Source organism: Ursus americanus, chromosome 2 (genome assembly GCF_024610735.1).
Source record: "Ursus americanus isolate L20-20 chromosome 2, mUrsAme1.1.p, whole genome shotgun sequence".
Classification (NCBI taxonomy): Eukaryota; Metazoa; Chordata; class Mammalia; order Carnivora; family Ursidae; genus Ursus; species Ursus americanus.
The window spans coordinates 94,502,171-94,527,841 of NC_142128.1; the positions used below are offsets into that span (position 1 = coordinate 94,502,171).

Genomic DNA, 25,671 nt, shown 5'->3' on the forward strand with positions numbered 1-25,671 from the left:
TATGGAGCAGAAAGACCAAACAGCAGGGGAAGAAATTACAGTACAATAAGAGAAACATCAGCTATGAACATTGTGGGGTCAATCAGGCCAAAACTCCCTTACTGTTCTCTGTCATCTGAGAGCATCACGTAGTGAATCATACTTGGTTAGTGCTGTCAATTTCTAGTTAACAACAATAAAAGGCTAAATTTGGAATACATACTACTTAGGAGGAGTAGAGTTGTGCATAATACATGTTGTAAAGATTTCCATAAAGATGGTTCAAAAAATTTTTAAGTATGTTGTAGCGGTATGTTTAAATAGCAAAGAGTAATGGGGCTCGGTGGAGTTAGTTAAGCCACGGAACCATGTACTTATAGGACCTGAGAACAAATGAACAAAAACACAAATAGAAAAAAAAAAAAACCTCCAATAACAACTCTATTTTGTAAAACTGTGGGAGATGTAAAGGGAAAAAGAAGAAAACTTTCCAGGCAAAACTGAAGCCTATCTTGAAATAATGTATCACAGATGTTAGCTGAGGAAGAACTACAGTGCAGAGTGGAAACTTAGCCCTTAGGGTGGAATCCAAGACCACCTCTTTACTCTCGTCTCTCCTTCTTCCCATGGATTGTTCCTCCTGGAACAATACGTGGTCTGGAGTGCACAGCTTATATACCGAGAGTATGGGTCCGTGCCGCTTCTGAACGGTTTTTGGCTCCTGAGCCCTCCTCTCCCATGTTTGCCTCGGGAGGCCACCTGCCCCACTGATTCCCGGGCCCTGCTGGGACCTCCGGCTGCATTGTCCCTGTCGGTCTGCCAATGGCCCTGGTACTCCAAGTATGGAAACGCATGCCTCCCGAAATGATGGGGCCACTGAGGGGAAAGATTTTTGTCTTGAAGAGAAAATTAAGTGGGAGGGGGTCTGTGGGCAGAGGGCAAAGGCTAAGAGCATGAACAGAGGGGTTCTGGCTGCCTGGTGCACTTTCGTCCTGCAATATGCTGGGAAGATCCCCATCACTCCCTAAGACGCTTGGTGGGATTCCACGAACAGACTAGAATTTGCCTGCCCTCATTCCTGAGCCAGACTCTGGAAATACATGAAGCACAGTTCTTGACAGCACAGACCCAGACTCAGACCGCCTGAGTCCCTCTTCAAGCTCCACATTTTTAGTTCGGTAACCTTGGGGATTTTCTTAATCTCTCTGTGCCTCAGTTTCTCCAGCTATAAATAGGCATAATAATATCCCTTAGGATAAACTGAAACGATAGCTGTAATGCATTTTGAACAGTGTCTGGTAAGCACTCAATAAATATTAACTGTTATTCATTTTATTCTTCTACGATGATTATGGAGATTTACTTTCTCAAGCTTTGTGTCCTTCAGAGAGGATTATAGGCAATGGGAAGAAAGCTTTGGCAGGTCAGAGGTCTCTCCTTCCTCATTTTAAAAATATTTATTTATTTATTTATTTATTTATTTATTTATTTGTTTGTTTTTTGAGAGAGAAAGAGAGCATGAGTGGGGGAGGGGCAGAGAGGACAGGAGAGAGAATCCCAAGCAGGCCCCACACGCAGCACAGAGCCTGACGCGGAGCTCAATCTCAGAACCCTGAGATCATGACCTGAGCTGAAATCAAGAGTTGGACGCTTAACCCACTGAGCCACCCAGGTGCTCCTTCCCCTTCCGCATTTTAACAATAAATGTAAAATGATAATAAAAGTTACTCCTAAATAGAGACATTCTCTCTATACAAGACGTTCACACCTCCTGTTCTCCAAGAACAATTATTTCCTTCTTTCCCCCTCCTTTGAGCAGCCAGAATCCATTTTTCTTTCTCTCCTCCTCTCCCCAGTGAGAGGCAGAATCTTGCTGGAGGATAGTGCCCGGTTCTCAGATCTATGACCCATGCGAGCTGTGGATACTCAGAAATGATGCGAGGAATCCCCAAGAGGATGGGGGCCTGTCAGGTGTACCCCCTTGAAACATAATAGGAATTCAATAAATGTTTGTTGAATATGTGAATAAAAGGAAACCTACGAAGACAGTTGAACTTTTAGAAATAGCCTTTTAAAGAAAGACTGGAAGAATTAGGTTTACTAAGCCTAAAGAATTAACTGAGAAACTTCTTCAGTGATTTAAAGGGGGAAGTGTTACACGTCTTCATTTTCCTCACTGAATGTAAATATACGTGGTATATAAGGCACAGGGTTGATGTTCAATAAATCTTTGTTGAATAAATAAATGAAAGGTTGCATGTGCAGAAGAAAAGACCTTGAGGCGCGTCTGGGTGGCTCAGTCGTTAAGCATCTGCCTTTGGCTCAGGGCGTGATCCCGGGGTTCCGGGATCGAGCCCCACATCGGGCTCCCTGCTCCGCTGGGAGCCTGCTTCTTCCTCTCCCACTCCCCCTGCTTGTGTTCCCTCTCTCGCTGGCTGTCTCTCTCTCTCTGTCAAATAAATAAATAAAATCTTTAAAAAAAAGAAAAAAAAGAAGAAAAGACCTCGATGCCCGTAAGGAAGAACATCATTGCAGGGAGGGGTCTTAGGCTCTGGACTGTGTTTCAGGGATGTGAAGGACGAAGCTGAGTGTGTTCCCACCAGTGGAGTGTAATTCCCTCTAGATGACCTCAGTGTGGGTCTACAGGAAGAGCATCGCCTAAGATCCCTTCCTATAGATTCTCTAAGAGTAATATTAATTTTGCGTGATGAGACAACGCCTCACATTTTATTTCTTCAATACGACTTTATAACTGAGGTAATTAACCCGCGGTAACACTACAGTCGCTATTCAAGAGCCTAAGAGAGTTGGTTGCAAAACAGACTTTCCGTACGTACCTCCAGCTTGAGTTAGTGGACGGAAGTTGGCTCTTTACCAACATATCCCTTTTCTTTTTAAAGACTGCCACCCCCTCGGCCACCCCAACCAATGATGACCTTCTTTTCTATTGCAACCTTTGTCTGTTTCTTCTTTGCTTAAGGCTGTGGTAGTTGGAAGAGACAGAGTCATGTGTCTCTGAGTGTTGAATTACGTGCAGTGCTTTATAATCTCTGTAATCTTTGGCGCATCTCCCTATTTGAATGCGGTCTCCATATGCGCTTTCTTGGGTTTCTGCAGATCACTTGTCCAGTTTTGCATGATGGCCGCTGCTGCCCAGAACAGGCACTAAGGATCCCTCTGTGGGCTTCCTGGTAAGTACAGCCCTCGCTAGAGCAGACACTTTAATGTGTAGGTTTTAAGCTGGCCACCTGCTTGGAGTGCAGAGACACTCTAAGCAAGCCTGTGTGTGTGTGTGCGCGTGTGTGTGTGTGTGCGTGCGTGCACGCTGAGGTAGGAGGAGGAGGATGGGTTGTCTCTAGAAAGACTCAGGAGGTTCATAGCATGTTAGAGCTGGAAGGCCCCTTTAAGATCACCTAGTTTAGGGATTTTCTCTCAGGCATTAGAGGAATCTCAAGGTGGTCCAGTTGTCTCAAGAGGCCACTGTGTCAAGAAACGGCCACTGAATGAAGGTGGGGGTGGTTTTTCCTGCTTCCCAGCCCCCTAGCTTTAACTATCTTCCAAACTGGTTCCCCATTCTCATTCAACACATGAAGCAATGGGGCTGGAATGACTTGTTAATGGGCTGCTGCTGGGTTACCCTTTTTGCCATCCTTTGGATATCCTGTCATGGGCTTCACAATATGTGTTCACGACCATCTCTATTTTTCTTACTTCTCCATGCCACCCCCCCCCCCACGCCTTCTTCACCCTCCCCAGATGCTGCATTTTCCCGACAGCGTCATCGTGGCCTCTGATGCGCACACTCCTGCATCTTGCTTCCCCTAAACTCCAACGTTTCTCTTCGTGTTCACTTTTCCTTCCCTTCCAGGGTCTGAGGAGGTTGTGCCTCTCCCCCTTTTCCAAGGCAAACCCTTCCATGTGTGTCCAACTCAACTCCTTCCCTTTTCTGCCAGGATCATGTTCCATGTTGGGCTTACGTATTCAATAGTTTCCCACCGTCCAATGTTCTCTCCTTACCTGTAAACGTGTTTGGGTCTTCCCATCATGCAAACAAAACCAATAGAGCAACAAGTCATCGTCTTAATTCTGTTCCTCATCATCGATTGCTTTCTAAATTGCATAGGAATCCTGCACTGGAATATTCAGCCACCCTCGTCCCCTCCGATTACTTATCTGTGCTGCATATACCAATAAGCTATTTTTATTTTCCAAGCATGCCCCCTACATTTTCTTTACTAGTTCCCTCTGTGTAATCTCCCACTCAATCTCATGCACCTGTTGAAATCCTTCCAAGTCCCTCACACACCATCTCTCCCATGAAGCCTTCCCTGATTTCCCTCCAGTGCAAGATAGAACCCCAACCTCATTTAAATGCCCATAGCACTGTTTCTGGCTTGTAGGATCCTACTCCTTCCCCATGACCCTGGCAGCAACCTGAGCGTGGGATGAATCCTTCTCATTTTTGTGTCCCGCCTGGTGCTTGTGCGTAGGCATTTGACCTGCCCAAGTCACACAGTCAGGTGGGCACAGCTGGATCTAGAATTCATTTCTCTTGATTCGCAGATCTGCGATTTTATGTGTTAATAATTATGTGTCTGTGAACTGTATAAGGTGCATTTTTGTCCAGTATCCCCAGGTCTCTGGACTCACTTTTGCTTTGACTGAAATTACTTTAACCAAGTAAGCCTGCTAATTACCCTGCTAACTGGGAAGTTTCATCTTGCAAACCAAATCCCAACTCTGATAGATTAGTCCTATTTGTCTGGAGTACGTATTAAGAGGGATTCTGAGACTCATCAGGGGGAGTGTGTCATGCTCGATGAGTGACATCTTCTGAAGGCACAGGAGGGGAGGGTTACAGCACGGGTGTCTGTTAGGTTTCTGCTATCCTAATGGAATGTATGCACTTTGAAACATGGGAACAAGTGTTCTCTCACCTAGTGCCCTTGGGGAGGTTTCTATGTATTGATGGTCACCTTTAGTGGTTAGACACATTTCAAAATACACAGTTCTTTCTGCGAGCCAAGCTGGCCTATGCTGGGACAACTGCCACTAACCAGTCAGAGTATTAGAAACTATTAGAAAATACTTTATTCCAGTTCCAAATTCTACCCTTCTACAGTTAGAGGAATGCCATGTTTTCTCTTAGCCCCTTATGGGCTCTGAGACCCCGATATCTGACTCTGTGCTCCTTTTCACTATTCCTGACAGCCTTCTTGTCAGCACGTTTAAAGCTCATGGGAATTGTTCTTGCCTTCTTGAGAAGGAGGGGAAGTAGGGGGCTTGGAGCTCTGATGCAAATGTTTCCCTGGCCAGCCATGGAACACAAAGGGTTTCAGCGGCCCCAGCAGCACCCCCGTGATCCCCTTTGGCCCAGGCCAGTGAAGGGTGGGCTTCATAGTCCCCTCTTCTCCTTCCTCACTCATTCTCCTCTCCAGGTTGGACTGTAACCTTGCTGAGGTTTGAGGATATTACTTTCTTTTGCTCAGGAAACAGAAAAGGCTCCAAACTCACATTCTTTACTTCTGATTGTTCTTGGCCTAGATTGGGATTGCCTGGACTTAGGACCCGGAGGTTAGAGCTCATCCTACACTGAGCCCTGTGTTGTTCCCCCTCGGATGGAGCAGGACAGGGAATAGAAGCAGGAACAGCACAGCTCAGTGTTGCAGGCAGAGGCCGACACTGCTGCGCAGCTGGGTTCCTGCCTTTTCCCCAAACACTGTGGTCGCTGGCCTTGCTTCAGACCCCCTGGTTCTGCTCCTGCTCCCCTTGTTCTGGGCTTGCTTGGCCTGTCCCAGCCACTCCATTCTCTGCCACCCTTTGGGGGCATCTCTCTTCCTCTTGGCCCCAGATAGAGTTTACAGGGTGGCTCGTGCCCTCCCCACCCCAAGCATAGGCTGTGCCCTGCTCCTTTCTTTTATCAGTGTCCTTTAGTCCTCCTGGCTCCCTGCTCAGCAGATGCTTCTAACCCCTCCCCCCCAGGGGCAGTCAGCGTTGGGGGGGGGGATTCAACCTCCTTTCACATCCGTTGAGCCTTTTCCAATAAGACGCTTCACACAACTGCTGAGACCCCTACTTACGGTGAATCTCCACAGTCCCCCGAGGTCGTCGCTCCTCTCGAAGCATGTGGGCTCCAGTCCTTCCTCCAGGCAGCACTTGATGGAGGCTAGGCCACTGACCCCGGCTCCCACGATTGCAACTCGCTTGGCCATGTTCGCCTGTGTGGGGAAGCAAAGCAGAGCTTTTTATTCACAAGTGAAAGCCCCACCCATCCTTGGCTGCTCGAGCCAACCAGGAGAAAGAACTGGGCAGATTGAGAAATTTGCTCCGCTTGAATCCTGCCTCCGTGGCTGTTCTCTGGTGGTGTGAAGGTGAGGAAGGTTCAGGTCACCGCTTTAACCCTGGGCCTGGTGAGCTCCCGCCCCCCCTGGAGCTGCCGCCCGGCGTTGAGACTGTGGCTTCGGAGCGTCCTGCATTCCAGACTGCACGGCGGCCTCCAGCCTCCCTTCCCTGACCGCAGAACGGCATGGAGCGGTGCGCCAGAAAGAACCACCTCGTCAAACACGTTTCGTAAATAACATGCAAAAACAGAGCGCAGATTGGTGTGGTGACATGACACAGGGCCATGCGGCCGTGGTGGCCTGGAGCTGGGAGCAGGAGCCAACCGCGGTGGCCACCGCAGGAGCTGCTACGGCAAATGCTTCCCGGGGCTGTGAGTCCCAGCCGCCCCCGCATACCCTGGGGGCCCAGCTCTGCCACCATCCTCCTTCCGCCTGAGGCCGGGGGACAGCCACCAGTGGAAGAGAGAGGCTGCTGCCAGCGAGGCGGTCTGTGGACAGCCACCCCTCCTCTCCCCATCAGATGCTAGTTCCCCCCAGGGAGCATGGCCCTGTCCCGACTGGCACGGGTGGAGGTGATCTGTCCCCAGACCACGGAAGAACACTGAGAGGCAGTATGGCGTATTGGTTAAGCAACCAGGCTCTGGCAGATTGCCCCGGTTCAAGCTCAGCTCTGTCAGTTACTGCCCTGTGATCTTGGGCAAGTTAGTTAACCCCTCCGTGTAGCATAAACATGGAGAAAACAGTGGTAGTTTCCTTGCGGTGTTTGGTGAGAATCAAGTGAGTCAACACACGTGGGTTGACTTAGAGCTGTTCCTAGCATATAGCAAATGCTCAATAAATACAAGCTATTAGGTGATTACCATAAAAGCATTCCCCCAAATTGGTGTCCTCTCCTGCCTTTGCCATTGGTGAGCCTCTGCTCTTTTAATTCCTATACATTTTGGTCAATACACACATGTTTAACACCGCATCATGCGATTTTAGATGTTGTTCTCTAATATGTTTTTGTGATAGTTTTATCGCCTCAAGTTAGTGAGTTTGGAAAGCACACGGGTCGCACAGTAGATGCTATTTTCTTGTTTCGCAGATGAGCTCTTGCCACCAAACTGGATATACATCTTTTGCGTTTTAGGATGGGGAACCTGAGCGAGATAGCTCAACTCTAGGGATGTCACCTGCTTCTTCTCTGCTATGGCCCCCGGGGCCAGGGAAGCACTGGGAACAAAATACAACAGGTGCTCAGTACACAGCTTTTGAATGAAACAGCAAGGCCCATTTTTGTCAGGTGTTATATAAAAGTGTTGCAGGGCTGGTTCTTCCCTAGCAACTGGCTCAGCCTGGGGAAGAGCTGGTAGATTCCCTGTAGGGAAAGTCATGCTCTAGATCCTGAGGGACACCCTAGAATCACAACCTTATACAATTTCCCCCTCCCGGGGTCCTAGAGCAGTAAAGTGACCCCACATTCGGAGAGGCAGCTAATGTAATGGAGTAAATGTGGATGTTGGGACCAGACACATCTGTTTCAAATTCCCTGCTCTATCCCCTTCGTTGGTGCATAGGAAAATACCCCCTTTGGGCTTCACGGTCCTCATTTGTAAAATGGGACATAATGCTATTCATTTTTGTGGGACAGAGCAGTCATTCAATGAAGAATATCCACTTTTATGGGAAAAGTGACTCTAGGAACAAAGAGGGGAATTGCACAGATCATTATGATGCTTGCAGCTGTAGCCCTGGAGAGACAGCAGGTCTGATTACAGCAAGATGCTTGCGCCCTCAGCAGGAGACCAGGAAGCAAAGCAGTTTCCTGCCGTGTAAGGGGAGTGTGTGGAGTCATTTGCAGGAGCTAGACTGAGAAAGAGACTGGGGCAATTTCCTCAGCCTGGCTCCACCGAAACTAGAGGTCCGCAGGGGGAGATCTAACTTTCCCAGGAGAGAAGCTGGTCGGTGTATATCCTGTATAATGTGTCCCGGGCACATCCCAGGCAGGAAAAATGGGCTCTTGGTATAGCAAGAGCCCGTGTGCATGATTCATTAACTAGGATGTTGTAGCTTCAGGCACAAACAGCTGAATGAAAGCGCCAAGATGATTCTATAAGAAGAAAGGCACCCATAACATTGCATGTCAATGACTCTTCAGTAATAAATTTAAAAAGAAGGAGAAGAAGGAGAAGGAGAAATGCATCCATTCCAACAGCTAGCTTGGTCAGACGGAGGGCCAGCCAGGGACCTGGCTCCCCGAGAACTAACCGTGGAGGCCTTGGGTAAGAAAATCAACTGTATTGGGCTCACTTTGCAAAAGAGGCTAACGTGTTAACTCTTACTCCAAGGGCCTGACTCAGTTCTGTAAATATTTGCCTATAAACATTTGAAGAATCATTGCAAACAGAAAGATTAGATTTAAGGCCAGTGGTGGAACTGAAGATGTTAGAGGAAGGCAAATTTTAGCTCAGTATAAGCACTTCCTAGTATTTCAGGCTCTGATATTTGTTCAGTAAGTAGGAGATTAGGTAGAGGATGGAATCAAGTGCCCTATAGGGTTCTGTCAACCCAGATTCCGTGACTCCTTCTCAGATTAGTTCAGCCATCAGACACCCAGTGAGGGGCTTCTATGATCCTAAGTCCGAGGCGAGGTATTGGAGGTGCAGAAGATCCATAAGGTGTGATGCTTTCTCTAGAGTCGCTCTTACTCCGGTGGGGAAGTCAGACTGATAAAAAAGTCATTACAATGTTCTGGTGTCCCATGCTAAGACAGAGATGTGTTTTATGTACACATTGCAATAAAAGCATGAAGGAAGAGGCTCATAACGTGACTTTGGGATGTGGGAAAGCAACACTGGGGAATACTAGTGGCTTTAGGGTTTAAAGTGTGGCTAGAACGCCAGTGGGCAGAAGAGGGGAGGAAATGAGCTCCAGAGACAGCAGCAAGAGTAGGGGCCAGAGATGGTCCAGAGAGGCATCTCCCACTGCTCAGCTTGCCATCCTCTTGAAACCTACAGGAAATCGCATGTTCCCAGCAGGAGACTGCCACGGTGTTGATTCACTGGATCACGTCTGTTAATCTTCTCTCTACTTAAGGCTATACGTTTCCCCAAAATAGGGCATTTTCTTTGACTCATCTCTTATTTTCCCTTTTTCTTATTTTCTATAGTGGCACACTTGGACTGTACTCGTAGTTGCCTAAATACTTGGCAATAAGTGGATTTCCTAGTGGTAAATGAATGAATTCATCACCGTATATGCTTTGCAATGAAAAAGAAATAAATAATTGAGCAAATACTTACTGGGAGCTAATATCCTAAGGTCAGAGTTTCCTTCCTCAAAAGGACCTTCTATCAAATGCACAATAAATAGAAATCCTCTCTCTAAAGGGCCATATGCACCCCAATGTTCATAGCAGCAATGTCCACAATAGCTAAATCGTGGAAGGAGGCGAGATGCCCTTCAACAGATGACTGGATTAAGAAGTTGTGGTCCATATATACAATGGAATATTACTCAGCTATCAGAAAGAACGAGTTCTCAACATTTGCTACAACATGGACAGCACTGGAGGAGATAATGCTAAGTGAAATAAGTCAAGCAGAGAAAGACAACTATCATATGATTTCTCTCATCTATGGAACATAAGAACTAGGATGATCAGTAGGGGAAGAAAGGGATAAAGAAAGGGGGGGGTAATCAGAAGGGGGAATGAAACATGAGAGACTATGGACTATGAGAAACAAACTGAGGACTTCAGAGGGGAGGGGGGTGGGGGAATGGGATAGACCGGTGATGGGTAGTAAGGACGGCACGTATTGCATGGTGCACTGGGTGTTATACACAGCTAATGAATCATCGAGCCTTACATCGGAAACCGGGGATGTATGTATGGTGACTAACATAATATAATAAAAAATCATTAAAAAAAAAAAAAAAAAAAAGAAATCCTTTCTCTAGCCATCATTGCAACTGAGCGTGAGCCAGATGCAGCCAGCCTTCTCTGAGTATCTGAGTATCTGTGTATCTCCTCCCAGGGCAGTAGGGAAGCTGGGAGTCAGACCTGGGTATGAAGGTCAGCGCTGGCCAATTACCAGCACCGGAGTTTAGGCAACTGATCTGTTTCAGTGTCTCCTTTTCTCTAAAGTGAAGCTAGAACTAGAACGTGTTCTAAGAATGAATCGACTAACGTATAAACAGCACTTAGCCCAGCCTGTGGGACGTTGATGTGACTATGTTATTTTTACAGCTTCAGGAGATTTTTCCTTAAACTGACACTTTTGTAGGTATCTACCCTGACAATCTGGGGTTTATTTACAGAGACAAAGTTATAGAATATTTGGAATCAGAGCCCTTAGGGTAAGCTAGAAGTGTGTATCTGAAGGTTGTGTTCCAGCAAGAGAAGGAAATGAGTAGGGAATTAGAGAAAGAGAGAAAAAGAAAAAGAGCACAAAATAGGCTTCAAGGTCACCTTCTCCTTTCTTGTGTTATTTGTCTGATTCACATCTGCTTGCTGTCTCCCCAAGGTGTCAGCGGAGTTGTTCCCACGTTTGCAAAGGCAAACCTGCAAGATGACATGAACACATCAGTGTGCAAGGTAGTTGCTGCCTTCCCGGGCTGGGAACAAGGAGGGCTTCCCACCTCTTTGTTTAAAATGGGTGATTACATGAAATCAAAGTGATGGGGTTGTGGAGTATAAGTGAGGTTCAGCGGGGTGGAGTCCGGAGCCGACGACCAAGAAAGAATTCTTGAGACTTCTTTGGTGCAAGATGGTGGTTTATGAAAGCACGGGGACAGGACCCGTGGGCAGAAAGAGCTGCTGCCCCAGTTGTGAGGGGTGGCTGATTATATACTATGGGGTTGGGGGAGGTAAGGAAAAAGGAAGGTTTCAAAAGGATTTTCATATGTTAAAGAAGACTCACAGGATACCAAGGCCTTGCCCTTGTCAAGTAAAGGTTGTTTTCCCCTCTAGTAAGGCATTAACATGAAGATAGTTGGGAACTTCCTGGAGGCTGCAGGTTATAAAGACATTTAATTGTATCTACATTCCCTTCCGGAAGCTAGGTTATTGATAGAAATGCTTTGTTCTTGTAGACTGCTAAAACATTTGTAAACTGAGGGAGACTCAAGTCTTGCAGGATTGTGGTCTCTATAGGTTAACTATTTCTTTTTCCTTCAGGGCAGCCAGGAGTGCCTGAGGGATGTCATGTACATCGCATGGGGGGGGGGTTGTGGGGTGTCAGTTTCTGCTTTGTCCTCAGCTTGCCTTCTGTTCCCTCACCAAAAGTGTGATCAAAAAAATTTAAGTAGGGGCGCCTGGCTGTCTCAGTTGGTTAAGCGTCTGCCTTCTGCTCAGGTCATGATCCCAGGGTCCTGGAATCCAACCCTGTGTCCGCCTCCCTGCTCAACGGGGAGTCTGCTTCTCCCTCTCCCTCTCCCCCCCACTTGTGCTCTCTGTCTTTCTGTTTCTCAAATAAATAAATACAATTAAAAAAAATAAAAAAAAATTTGCCCTCTTTTATTTCAGACAGAGTGATCAACGACACCGTAGGCAATTTTACTAGGGTGGGAAATACACTAAAGCTATTGGTTATTGGGGGGCTGTTTCACATGCTAGTGCAAAAATAACATTTAAAATGTTGTTGCTCCTTATGTGACTATTCAGTAAAAATCAGGCCATTCCTTTGTTGAGGGTTCTAAAGAAACGTTACTATTATTTTAATGAAGAAAGCCCTCTCAAACGTGACTAAACCTAAAAATTATATAAGCAATCAAAATTAGGAAAATATAACTGAATTAGCAAGGTCAGTCTAGTCACTGGTGGAAAGTGAATTTATTTTTTACGAGGTGAATTTATAAAAAACAACACGTAAAATAACCTAAGCAACATGAAATTGCTAAGTGAGTTGGGAAACCCTGTTAGTTGCATCAAAGTTCCCAGTTTTTAACCACAGTATTAGAAACTGTTGTTCTTTTCCTGGACATTCTATACGGCTTCCTCTACTTCAAAGAAGTAAAATGCAAGTATGTAATGCATTAAAGTCAGATGGAGTGTCCAGTTGATGAGGGAACAGAAGGCAAGCTGAGGACAAAGCAGAAACGGACACCCTGCAGCCTCCCCCCCCCCAACGGGATGTACGTGACATCCCTCAGGCACTCCTGGCTGCCCTGAAGGAAAAAGAAATAGTTAACCTATAGAGACCACAATCCTGCAAGACTTGAGTCTCCCTCAGTGTACAAATGTTTAAGCAGTCTACAAGAACAAAGCATTTCTATCAATAACCTAGCTTCCGGAAGGGAATGTAAATCTAATTAAATGTCCTTATAATCTGCAGCCTCCAGGAAGTTCCCAACTATCTTCATGTTAATGCCTTACTAGGGGGAAAAGCAACCTTAACTTGACAAAGTCAGGGCCTTGGTATCCTGTGAGTCTTCTTTAACATATGAAAATCGTTTTGAAACCTCCCTTTTTCCTTACCTCCCCCAACCCCGTAGTATATAATCAGCCACCCCTCACAACTGGGGCAGCAGCTCTTTCTGCCCACGGGTCCTGTCCCCGTGCTTTCATAAACCACCATCTTGCACCAAAGACGTCTCAAGAATTCTTTCTTGGTCATAGGCTCTGGACTCCACCCCACTGAACCTCACCTATATTTCACAACCTCATCGCAGTTAGGTTTCCTAAGATAATGTAGGGGTCAGCATATGAACCTAGGCCTGCCATTCCCAAAGCGGTGTGCAGAGGCTGTCTGAGTTATTTTAAAATCGCAGGGAAAGCACATGTTTATTGCATGAGGAGCAAAAGCAGAGGTAGTTGACAGTTTTAATATCAGGTAGGGCAGTTTTCCATCAGATGGCGTCATATCTTTGCAACTCTGGGCTGGCGGCAGTTGCAATGTTAAAAAGCAAGTACTACGTGAACACTGGTTGAGGTGAAACAGGAAAGAAAGGGGTGATGTCCCCTCTGACTCCAAGGATTGAGAAATTGTAGGGTGCCTAGCAGGCACATACACCTCATTATTACGTAGTTGTGGGTATTCAAGAAGGAAATAAAATGATTATTTTCTTTCAATTTGTGTATTATTTTTCAAACAACTACAAAGACGTAAGAACAGAAATACTTAATTTGTTTGGACCTGACCACTCACACACTATAGGGCCTCTTGAATCTAGAAAGTTTGGGAGCCTCTGGGTTAGAGTCTTACCTTCCAGCTATATTTTATTTTATTTATTTTATTTTATTTTATATTTTTTAAGTAGGCTCCATGCCCAACGTGGGGCTTAAACTCACAACCCCAGGACCAAGAGTCACATGCCTGACTGACTGAGCCAGCCAGGCATGCTGGATATTTTTTTCTTAATTGACCTGGGGACCTTGTCTATTGGTATCAGGAAAATGCAGGTGATCCTATATCTGCGTCTAGCACTGTATCAATTAAGCCGTGCTTCTTAGCTATGTCTAGTAGAACTTACCTGTATGTTTCCCAGCATGCCATCTCTACTGGTGCTGTCAGACTTGCATCCAAGCCTTTATTTATACATTCCCCATTCCGCTCTCCTTCTTCCCTCTTCTCTCTGTCTCTCTCTCTCCCTCTCTCTCTCTGTCCCTCTTCCCTCTTCTGTCTGTCACATACACACACACACACACACACACACACACACACACACACACACACACACCATCTTGGCCCATGGGTACTGGCACTGACTACACAATGATACAATATCTTTAAGGGCTGTGCATTTCTGGAATAATCAGAGATAAGTACATTGAGCTGGATGGAAGACAATCGGAGGTGCGTGAGGGTGGCTACTTAGCCCCTGAGAACAAATGAGCACAAATTAGAAAGAAACTCAGGTCAGAGCAGGGCCATGCTCTGTGATTCCTATCTCCCAGCAGCCGTTCCCTGCCTCCTCAAGCCAGTTCCTAACCACATAAGAAAAATTCTGCTAGGATTTAAATTTATCTAGCCAGTTACAAGGCCATAGATGTTTCCTAGGCTGGAGGAGAAACTAAGAAATAATAAAGGACCGAGACTTAGTTTCTCCACCTGTAAATCAGACGACATTAGACTAGTTTTCTATAAAAGATTTCCAAAACCTTTGAAATGTATAGTGAATTCAGCTGGGAGTGGCATTAATGAAAGAGATCTGACAATAGAAACTCAAGAAACTTTGTCATAGTGCATAGAATGGAGCACTTTGAACCACAGGAAGAAGGACAGCACATCAACATAAATTAGATTCTAAAGGGGGGTTGGTTATCTCTCTTTCCCAACTTGGCCAAAGACAAACCCCCAAACCATGTCTGATACCACGTTAGAAGGTATTATATTAATGGAAGCACTTACAAAAAATTGCTGATTTCTCTTTTCATTAGGAATCCAAGTTTTCCCTTTTGATTCATTGCTTAATAATCTACCAGCAGCGTACTTACCAGTGTATGCCGAAGACTTGCGAATACGCGACTTTACGGTCCCTTTGCAAGTACTCAGGCTTTTAACACTCTCTGTACTGGGGGGGGGGGCAGGGAGTGGCTTTATAGTTCCTCCCGGGTCACAGACTGAGCAGGCGACATTCTGCCGAGGGCATTCCATCCTGAAGCACAATAACACAACAGGAAAAGTCTGGGCCCCACCTCCCTGACTCAAAGAAATCAGAGATTGTATCTGGTCACTTACTTTACGTACTTACTTCATGTACTTGAAATTCCGACAACACCCATCACAATTTGGACTCTGGAGCTAGTGGAAATTGAAATGGATGGTCGGAGCCAGTGTTGGCCTGGGAGTCCCCAGCACACGGGATGAGCTGGGTCTAAGAGATAAGGAATGTTATGCAGAATTTGGGACCTAAGGTTAGTCATTGTTTACATTTTAACTTGATTAATGGTAATAGTGAAATGCTAAGAGAAATATTGCATGGTGGGTGATGCTGTGGAGAACAAAGGTAAAAGAAATGTAGGGAAATTAAATCTCCTTACAATTTACAGCCCATTGGCAAGTGCTTGAGACAGGCTCTCAATTGCCTCATCTTAATATTTGCTAGAGGCAAAAGTACCTTAGCTTGACATTAGACTGAACTCCAGGATCCTCTAAGTCTTTAACATATAAAAAAATCCCTCTGGGGGCGCCTGGGGGGCTCAGTCTGTTAAGTGTCCCAACTGTCGATCTCAGTTTAGGTCAAGAGTTCAAGCCCCACATTGGGCTCCACACTGGGCGTGGAGCCTACTTAAAAAAAATTCCTTTGGAAATTTCCTTTATCTCTACCCCTCAAGATATATGTTAACAATCATCCTCTTTCTGCCCTTGGGTCCTGTCCCCATGCTTTACTAAAACCACCTTTTTTGCACAGAAGATGTCTCAAGAATTCTTTCTTGACCATTTGCTCCCGGAGCCCAACATTTCACATCAGGTGATATGCCCTTTAGACCCACACTTCTCCTTGAAAAATAGAAACTAATTTAAGGACTCACAGAGCATCTTCATTGTTCATCAATTTCACTCTTTGAAGGAAGAAAATAAAAGAAGACAATCATGTCAGCAGCTGCTACACTGAAGATTTACTTTTAAGGGTTTGGTCTATTTCACATTTAGAGAGAATTGTTACTTTTAAACCACACATCACCCACATTGTCAAATTCATCTTTAAAAACCTTTTTTAAGTGCCCAGGCATTTGGAAATGTAACAAATACATGGGCAGATCATGACCTTTGGAGTCACAAGTCCTGCGTTCAACTCTTGTCTTTACCAGTTGTTATCAGTAATCTTGGGAAAATTATGTGAAGTTTCAGTTCCTTAATTAAAATAAATACGATAATACCCAGCTCAGACAGTTGTGGTGGGGATTAGAAGAGAGAAGCCATGCAGAGTCTTATACATAGTGAACGCCGCTTACAGCTATGATGACGGTGATGGTGAGATCATTAGGCCAGATAAGGTGTCTTGATTATTGAATCGTAGTATTAAAATGACTTCCACAGGCACAGACAGTAAACTCCAGGATAGATTAGGCTGACTGAAGCGGGGGGGGGGGGGGTTGTCTAGAAGAATAAATCTCTTTTTCTTGATTTCATTATAGTAGAACCACACCCTTAAACTGTATCCAGAGGGTCTTGTATTACCGAGTCTGTTGCTTGCTCATTAGGTGTACCCTTCACCTTATTTCCGGCTAATTAAAGACTTGGCATGGAGACAGCATCGTTCGCTGTGTTGAGTTCAGCTGCCTCTTCCTGCAGCTATGAAGATGATGATATTTGGATGATTTCAAAGCTTAGTTTTTACCCAGAAAATAAGTCTTCAAAACTATTGTGAGTTCAATCATGTTTTTAAAAACCAAAATATCTTTGACATCGAGTCGGGGGCACCTTGAGAGCTGGGGCCACAATTAGTGTCTGGAACCCCAGTACTCTGGCACTTACCTTGATATGTACATGCAACTTTGGTACACACCCAGTAGGTCACTGGGCCTGACCAGGCATGTTGCTAACTTTAGTAGAAACGAAGAACTTAAAATATTGGTTGAGCATAAACATGATGATTTATCAGATCATCTCATTTTCCATAATTAGCAAGAGACTTGTAGTAATTATAACCGGGGAGACTTGTAGTAATTATAACCGGGAAGACTTGCTTTCAGTGGCACTTTTTTCTGCCCTTTTTAGTGCTTATTGTAAATCAGCTCTCATTGAGGCCGTGGGATGGGGAAAGCTATCCAGGACCCTTTTTGAAGTGGACCTATACCCTCAGAAGCCAAATTAGTAGACAATAATGCACTTTAGAAAATATTTCGGACTTTCTGCCTTCCAGGCGCACGGGGATTGAACTTCTTGTTCTGTTGGTGTTTGACTGGGAACATGTGACTAACTCTGGTCAGTGAACCGTGAGCCAAGGTAACAAATGTCCTTTCTGGGCTCAGGGCAATGAATCGCCAGTATGAGACCCCAGAGAGCTTTCTTTGTCTTCAGTGTGGCAACAGCTACTTCCAGCAGCGCTGTTCCATTAGCCTGGATGCCTGAGGGACTGATGAGCAGAGCCTAGCCCCCAGTGGATACATAACACAAAAGAGAAAGCATCTTTGTTTTATTTCAAGGTTTTGAGATTTGGGGTTGGTGGTAGGTGCACCATACCTCGCTTCTATGGATGGATGCGCTAGGAGGATCTTTCTGGCTCCTTCACTGTATTTCTAAATCATCTTCTGAAGTCTCCCCTCCCTTCCTTCTTCCACCCTGCTCTGACGTGTAGCCAGAACTAGAGAATCTCAGAGTTGAAAGCGAGAATTTACTTAGTTTTAGTCCCAGTTGAAATTAGACCTACCTTGTGCAATTTTTTTCTATCTCTCTCTAAAAAACAAAGTGATTGTGATTGGTGATTGATTGATTGATTGGTGTTCTTTTTTTTTTTTTTTTTTGAGAAAGGGCAGAAACTCATGTTTATTTCATTTTAAGGGCCAGTCACTTACAAATTTTAACCAAAACCAATTTTTTCTTATTTCAAAAGTATATTTTTAGGGAAGCAGTAGTAGATATTTTTAATCATGGCTTTGTTCTGTGAAAAAATTTAGTTATTTATCAACAATGTATTGGTAGAATTTTTGTGGAATATGTAAAAACACAAGAAAAAGTTCAAACTACATAAAATATATTTAATCTTAATAATATTTAACCTTATTAATAGGATTAAAAATAATGTATATTGATGGGAGATGGAATTATAGTTGGACTAAGAGCCTACAAGGTACTTTATTTTTTATTTTTATTATTTTTAATTTTAATTTTTTAATTTAAATTCAATTAATTAACATATAATGTATTATTAGTTTCAGAGGCAGAGGTCAGGGATTGATCAGTCTTATATAACACCCAGTGCTCATTACATCTTGTGCCCTCCTTAATGTCCATCACCCAGTTACCCCATTCCCTTAACCCCCTTCCCTCCAGCCAACCCTCAGTTTGTTTCCTATGATTAAGAGTCTCTTGTGGTTTGTTTCCTTCTCTGATTTCATCTTGTTTTATTTTTTCCTCTCTTCCCCTATGATCCTCTGTTTTGTTTCTTAAATTCCACATATGAGTGAAATCATATGCTAATTGTCTTTCTCTGATTGACTTATTTTGCTTAGCATAATACCTTGTAGTTCCATCCATGTTGGTGCAAATGGCAAGATTCCATTTTTTGATGGCTGAGTAGTATTCTGTTGTGTATATGGACCACATCTTCTTTATCTATTTATCTGTCAATGCACATCTAGGCTCTTTCCATAGTTTGGCTATTGTGGACATTGCTGCTATAAACACTGGTGTGGAGGTGCCCCTTGGGATCACTACATTTGTATCTTTGGGGTAAATATCTAGTAGTGCAATTGCTGGGTCATGGGGTAGTTCGGTTTTCAAATTTTTGAGGAACCTCCATACTGTTTTCCAGAATGGCTGCAGCAGCTTGGATTCCCACCACCAGTGTAAGAGGGTTCCACTTTCTCCACATCCTTGCCAACATCTGTTGTTTCCTGAGTGGCTAATTTTAGCCATTCTGACCAGTGTGAAGTGGTATCTCATTGTGTTTTTAATTCATGTATCCCTGATGTGGAGTGATGTTGAACATTTTTTCATGTGTCTGTTGGTCATTTGTATGTCTTCTTTGCAGAAATGTCTGTTCATTTTTTTTGCCCATTTCTTGATTGGATTATTTGTTCTTTGGGTGTTGAGTTTGATAAGTTCTTTATAGATTTTGGGTACTAGATAAAGGTATCTGACAAGAGATTTGCAAATATCTTCTCCCATTTTGTCAGTTGTCTTTTGATTTTGTTGACTGTTTCCTTTGCTGTGCAAAAGCTTTTTATCTTGACGAAGTCCCAATAGTTCATTTTTGCTGTTGTTTCCCTTTCCTTTGGAGACGTGTCTAGCAAGAAGTTGCTGCAGCTTAGGTCACAGACATTGCTGCCTGTGTTCTCCTCCAGGATTTTGATGGATTCCTGTCTCACCTGTAGGTCTTTCATCCATTTTAAGTCTATTTTTGTGTCTGGTGTGAGGAAATGATCCAGTTTCATTCTTCTGCATGTAGCTGTCCAGTTTTCCCAACACCATTTGTTGAAGAGACTGTCTTTTTTCCATTGGATGTTCTTTCCTGCTCTGACGAAGATTAGTTGACCATAGAGTTGAGGGTCCGTATCTGGGCTCTCTATTCTGTTCCATTGATCTATGTGTCTGTTTTTGTGCCGGTGCCATACTGTCTTCACGATTATAGCTTTGTAATATAGCTTGAAGTCTGGCATTGTGATGCTACCAGCTTTGTTTTTCTTTTTCAACAGTCCTTTGGCTATTCGGAGTCTTTTCTGGTTCCATACAAATTTTAGGATTATTTGTTCCAGCTCTGTGAAAAAAATTGATGGTATGTTGATAGGGATTGATTTGAATGTGTAGATTGCTCTGTGTAGCACAGATATTTTAACAATATTTTTCTTCCAATCCATGAACAGGGAATGTTTTTCCATTTCTTTGTGTTTTCCTCAATTTCTTTCATGAGTGTTCTATAGTTTTCTGAGTACAAGTCCTTTGCCTCTTTGGTTAGGTTTATTCCTAGGTATCTTATGGTTTTTGGTGCAATTGTAAATGGGATCGACTCCTTAATCTCTCTTTCTTCTGTCTCATTGTTAGTGTATAGAAATGCAACTGCTTTCTGTGCATTGATTTTATATCCTGACACTTTGCTGAATTCCTGTATGAGTTCTAGCAATTCTGGGGGGGGGGGTCTTTTGGGTTTTCTACATAGAGTATCATGTTGTCTGTGAAGAATGAAAATTTGACTTCTTTGTGCCAGTTTGAATGCCTTTTATTTCTTATTATTGTCTGATTGCTGAGGCTAGGACTTCCAGTACTATGTTGAACAACGGTGGTGAGAGTGGACATCCCCACCATGTTCCTAATCTCAGGGGAACAGCTCTCAATTTTTCCCCATTGAGAATGGTATTTGCTGTGGGCTTTTCATATATGGCTTTTATGATATGAGATGTTCCTTCTATCCCTACACTATGAAATGTTTTAATCAAGAAAGGATGCTGTATTGTGTTAAATGCTTTTTCTGCATCTATTGGGAGGATCCTGTGGTTCTTGTCCTTCCTTTTATTAATGCAGTGTATCACACTGATTGATTTGTGGATATTGAACCACCCTTGCAGCCCAGGAATAAATCCCACTTGGTCATGGTGAATAATCCTTGTAATGTACTATTGGATCCTATTGGCTAGTATCTTGGTGAGAGTTTTGCATCCATGTTCATCAGGGATATTGGTCTGTAATTCTAATTTTTGGTGGGGTCTTTGTCTGGTTTTGGGATCAAGGTAATGCTGGCCTCAGAAAGAGTTTGGAAAATTTCCTTACATTTCTATTTTTTGAAACAGCTTCAGAAGAATAGATATTAATTCTTCTTTAAATGTTTGGTAGAATTCCCCTGGGAAGTCATCCAGCACTGGACTCCTATTTGTTGGGATTTTTTTTTTTTAAGATTTTATTTATTTATTTGAAAGAGATAGAGTGAAAGAGAGAGAGATCACAAACAGGGGGCAGGGAGAGAGGGAGAACCAGACTCCCCACTGAGCAGGGAGCCCGAAGTGGGACTCGATCCCAGATGCTTAACTGACTGAGCCACCCAGGTGCGCTGGAAAATTTTTGATTACTGCTTCAGTTTTCTTGTTGGTTATGGATCTGTTCAGGTTTTCTATTTCTTTCTGTTTCAGTTTTGGTAGTTTTTACATCTCTAGGAATGCATCTATTTCTTCCAGATTGCCTAATTTTTTGGCATATAGTTGCTCATAATTTGTTCTTATAATTGCTTGTATTTCTTGGTTGTGATCGCTCCTCTTTCATTCATGCTTTTATTTATTTGGGTCCTTTCTCTTTTCTTTTCGATAAGCCTGGCCAGGGGTTTATCAATCTTTTTTTTTTAATTTTATTTATGTATTTGAGAGAGAGAGAGCATGAGCAAGGAGGAGAGGCAGAGGGAAAGAGGGAAGCAGACTCCCCACTGAGCAGGACCCCGGGATCATGATCTGAGCTGGAGGCAGACGCTTAATTGACTGAGCCACCCAGGTGCCCCGGGGGTTTATCAATCTTATTCATTCTGTCAAAGAACCAGCTCCTAGTTTTGTTGATCTGTTCTGTTCTTTGGTTTCTATTTCATTGATTTCTGCTCTAACCTCCTTTATTGTTTCTCTTCTCCTGCTAGGTTTAGGCTTTATTTGCTATTCTTTCTCCAGCTCCTCTAGGTTTAATTTAGGTTGTGTATTTGAGGTCTTTCTTGTTTCTTGAGAAACGCTTGTACTGCTATACTCTTCCCTCTTGGGACGGCCTTTTCTATATCCTAAAGATTTTGAACTGTTGTGTTTTTATATTCATTTGTTTCCATGAATTTTAAAAATTCTTCTTTAATTTCCTGGTTGACCCATTCATTCTTTAGTAGGATACTCTTTAGCCTCCATGTATTTGAGCTTTTTCCATATTTCCTCTTGTGATTGAATTCGAGTTTCAAAGCATTGCAGTCTGAAAATATGCAGGGAATGATCTCAATCTTTTAGTACCAGTTGAGATCTGATTCGTGACCCAGTATGTGAGCTATTCTGGAGAATGTTCCATGTGCACTCAAGAAGAATGTGTATTTTGTTGCTTTAGGATGGAATGCTCTGAATATATCTGTGAAGTCCATCCGGTCCAGTATATCATTCAAAGCCCTTGTTTTCTTGTTGATCTTCTGCTTAGATGATCTGTCCATTACAGTGAGGGGGATATTAAAGTCCCTTGCTATTATTGTATTATTATTGATGTGTTTCTTTAATTTTGTTATTATTTGGTTTATATAATTGGCTGCTCCCATGTCAGGGGCATAAATGTTTAAGTTGTTAGATCTTGTTGGATAGACTCTTTAATTATGATATAGTGTCCTCCCTCATCTTTTATCATAGTTTGTTTTAAAATCTAATTTGTCTGATATAAGGATTGCCACCCCAGCTTTCTTTTGATGTACATTAGCATGATACATTATTTTCCACCCCCTCATTTTCAATCAGGAGGTGTCTTTGGGTCTAAAATGAGTCTCAGCATATCAATGGGTCTTGCTTTTTTATCCAATCTGATATCCTGTTTCTTTGGATTGGGGCATTTAGCCCATTTACATTCAGATTAACTACTGAAAGATATGAATTTAGTGCCATTGTATTATCTGTAAAGTCACTGTTTCTGTAGATTGTCTCTGTTCCTTTCTGGTCTATGTTACTTTTGGGCTCTGTCTTCGCTTACAGGATCCCTCTTAATATTTTTTTGCAGGGCTGGTTTAGTGATCTCTTTGCTTGAGGGGAATATCCAGTTTTGTCCACAATGTTATGAGTGTTGTGGGAGTAAGGACTCCAAGCAGGTCTTTTGTATTTACACAAAATAGTTCTAAGGCTTAGGCAACCTGAGAACTTATCTGAAGTATAATATATGTAATTTGCATAGCAGACGGGGGTCACCCTATTCCTAGGCACATGGTCCCAATGTCGTGATCCTCCCCAGACTTCTGCTTCTTCCCTGCCTTCTCTGTCTGCATCAACCCTGACCACGCTGTTAATGTTTTGCCCTATCCCAACATAAGTACAGAGCTTAGGTCCTTCTGTATTCCATAAAAAGTGCACCTCCACCAGATATTGTTGTGTTTAATAACTTTACTGAAACTTAAGGGAGTCACAGGGAGAGGTTGCATTGCTCCCGTCACATTCTGCTATCTTGTTGGCTCTATTCTTCCCTTTTGTTCTTATTTTCTTTCTTTCTTTCTTTCTTTCTTTCTTTCTTTCTTTCTTTCTTTTAAAAAATTTTTTTATTTGAGAGAGAGAGAGAGGGGGAGGGAGCACAAGCAGGAGGAGGGGCAGAGGGAGAGGGAGAAGTAGGCTCCCCACTGAGCAGGGAGCCCGATGCGGGACTCGATCCCAGGACCTTGAGATCATGACCTGAGCTGAAGGCCGATGCTTAACCAACTGAGCCACCCAGGTACCCCTGTTTCTTTCTTATTTTTTTAAAAAAATTGCATCTCATAAATTTTTAAAAAATATTTTATTTATTTATTTATTTATTTTAGAGAGAGAGTGAAGAGAGGCAGAAGGAGAGGGAGACAAAGAACTTCAAGCAGACTCCCTGCTGAATGTGGACCTTGATTTGAGGCTTGATCTCATGATCCTGAGATCATGACCTGAGCCAAAATCAAGAGGCCCATGCTTAACTGACTAAGTCACCCAAGCATCTTGTTCTTTTTTTCCTTCCTTCAGTCCCCTTTTAAGTAACTTGAACATTTCTCTTTTCTCCTGAAGAACCCCATTCTGCCCTAATCTGAAGTCTCTCTTTTTCCCCAGACACTTGTGAAGATATATCTATTTTTTAAACAAATGCAGTTTCTATTCTTATTTAGATACTTTATTACCTAAATTAATATAATATTTATTAATACAGACATTAATACACTTTTATATCATCTTATTAGACATATTACGAGCATTTGTGAATCTTCTTTGATGACTTGTAGTTTTTAGTTCCTGGGAATCAGTTCTATTTTTGGTGTGTAGAGAAGGAACAAAATTGATTAAAATTAAAATTTTATCTTGGATATAAGACAGACACTGAAAAACGGCTGCCCCCCCCCCCCCCCGATTCATTACCTGATACACTGTCACATAGCATAGGATGTAGAGGCAGGGGTGGCAGGAAAACCCAGCTGGACCCACTTACAGACCACATAACTTGGGAAGGTATTTAACCTCTCTGAGTCTCAATCTCCTGATGCGTAAAATGGGTTTGAAGATTAAAGAAACGAAATTGAATTCTTTATAGCATCTACAACATAATAAATGATGAGTAAGTGATGGCTTTTTATTATTTTATCCAGGTTACTTGGGTTATTAGAAGTAGTTCAACACCAAGAGAAATTGACATCAATTACTTTCTACTGTCCAGCAACACAAAGTATAGGAATGTCTAGCAATAAAACTCCTTTTAATAGCTGCAATTAAAATCCCTCTTCCAGAATATGTAGCACATATAGATGGACAGCTAGGTGTAAGAAAACATGTTTTAGATACCACTCCACAAGGGTGAAAAGCAGCCAGTTCTTACCACGGTGGGTTTGTCTTGTTAGTGGAAGAAATATCAGGGACATGACTGGGTATGTGGCCCTGAACGGTGCCTAGTTTTCTTATCTGGGAGCATTCTGCTTATCTCTTCCATCTCTAAAATGACCCAGGAACTTGCAGTGACCCTTTGGTTCCAAAGTGTAAATCCTATTATTGCATGACCCTGAAGAGTGACAAAGTGTCTTAAGCTCTATTTTCTAGAAGTTGGATTTGGTGGCTCCGAGGCACAAAACTGTCATTTTTGCCGTTAGTGCCAGCAAAAAGACAAGAGTGTAAACATTATTGCAGAATGAAGACAACGTGGTTTGGTAATAGAGAGGCAGAGGAGAGGACTTTTGGCTGGAGGGACTGAGGAGGGACTGGAGAATACCCTGTGACCTAGCATTGCAGGAACCGACGGATCTCAGCCACTGGGGGCTGGGAGGCCATAGTACGTAGCGGGAAGCAAGCCTAAGTGCCCCACTTTTTAGAATGGTGAGGCAGTGGGCAGGTATGGGGGCAAAATGGCAGGAGGTAGGGCTGGAAAGGAAGGTTACAGCTAGTGTGGAGAATCCTCAATGACAAAGGCGGTGATAAGGAGCCGCTGAAAGTTTCCGAGAAAAGGAGAGGGAAAAGAAGACCCCGCAGCACCTCTTTGTCAGTGCCTTCTCAAACACCGTCAGGTCTGGGCTTCTAGGGAACTGGAAGCTTTGGATTGAGGGGAAGGCACGCCTCTGTCTTAGAATTAGCTGTGGAAGCAATGGATGACTAAGTAGGTAAATTAATTTAAAACCTGTAATTCAATTAGTTAAAAAGTACAAAAATGACGTTACAAGCCTGAGAATGTGCTTCTTGGATCGCTAACCACAGGTTGCATCATTGACCAGCGGCTTTAGCTGTTGTGCCCGAGATACATTGCTGTGCTTGTGCTCAGGTCCCCTTCCCAGGAGCTGCTGCCGGCCAGATTGAGTATGGCAGGGAGGCTGAAGCCCATCACACGGGAGAGTCAGGGTTCCTTGATGGCCTGAGGACTCCCCAGTGGCTCTGCTGCACCTTCCTTGGCCTGCACAGCTGTCCGGGATGTTTCTACCCAAACCTTCTTCTGTCTCTCCTTCATTCAGAGGCGGACTTGCACTGCTCTCTGACAACTCTTCTGGCCTCTTCCTGCGCTTTCCCTATTTCCCCCTCATACAGGCATTTTCCTTAATAAAGCCTTGCATGTTCAATCTCATTTTGGCATCTGACCTG

The 25,671-nt window shown here is 43.5% G+C and overlaps 1 protein-coding gene across 1 annotated transcript in view; it reads right to left on the minus strand.

Moving 5' to 3' along the window:
* FMO1 (flavin containing dimethylaniline monoxygenase 1) overlaps window positions 1-14,825 on the minus strand; it is a 33,318-nt gene extending 18,493 nt beyond the window's left edge. Inside the window, exons 1-3 of the mRNA XM_045813797.2 lie at window positions 14,740-14,825; window positions 10,774-10,866; window positions 6,060-6,197 (exon numbers count right to left, since the gene is read on the minus strand). Of these exons, the coding sequence (XP_045669753.2) occupies window positions 6,060-6,191 (132 nt within the window). The 5' untranslated portion in view covers window positions 6,192-6,197; window positions 10,774-10,866; window positions 14,740-14,825. The remainder of the gene's footprint in view (window positions 1-6,059; window positions 6,198-10,773; window positions 10,867-14,739) is intronic.
* Between the last annotated feature and the right edge of the window lie 10,846 nt (window positions 14,826-25,671).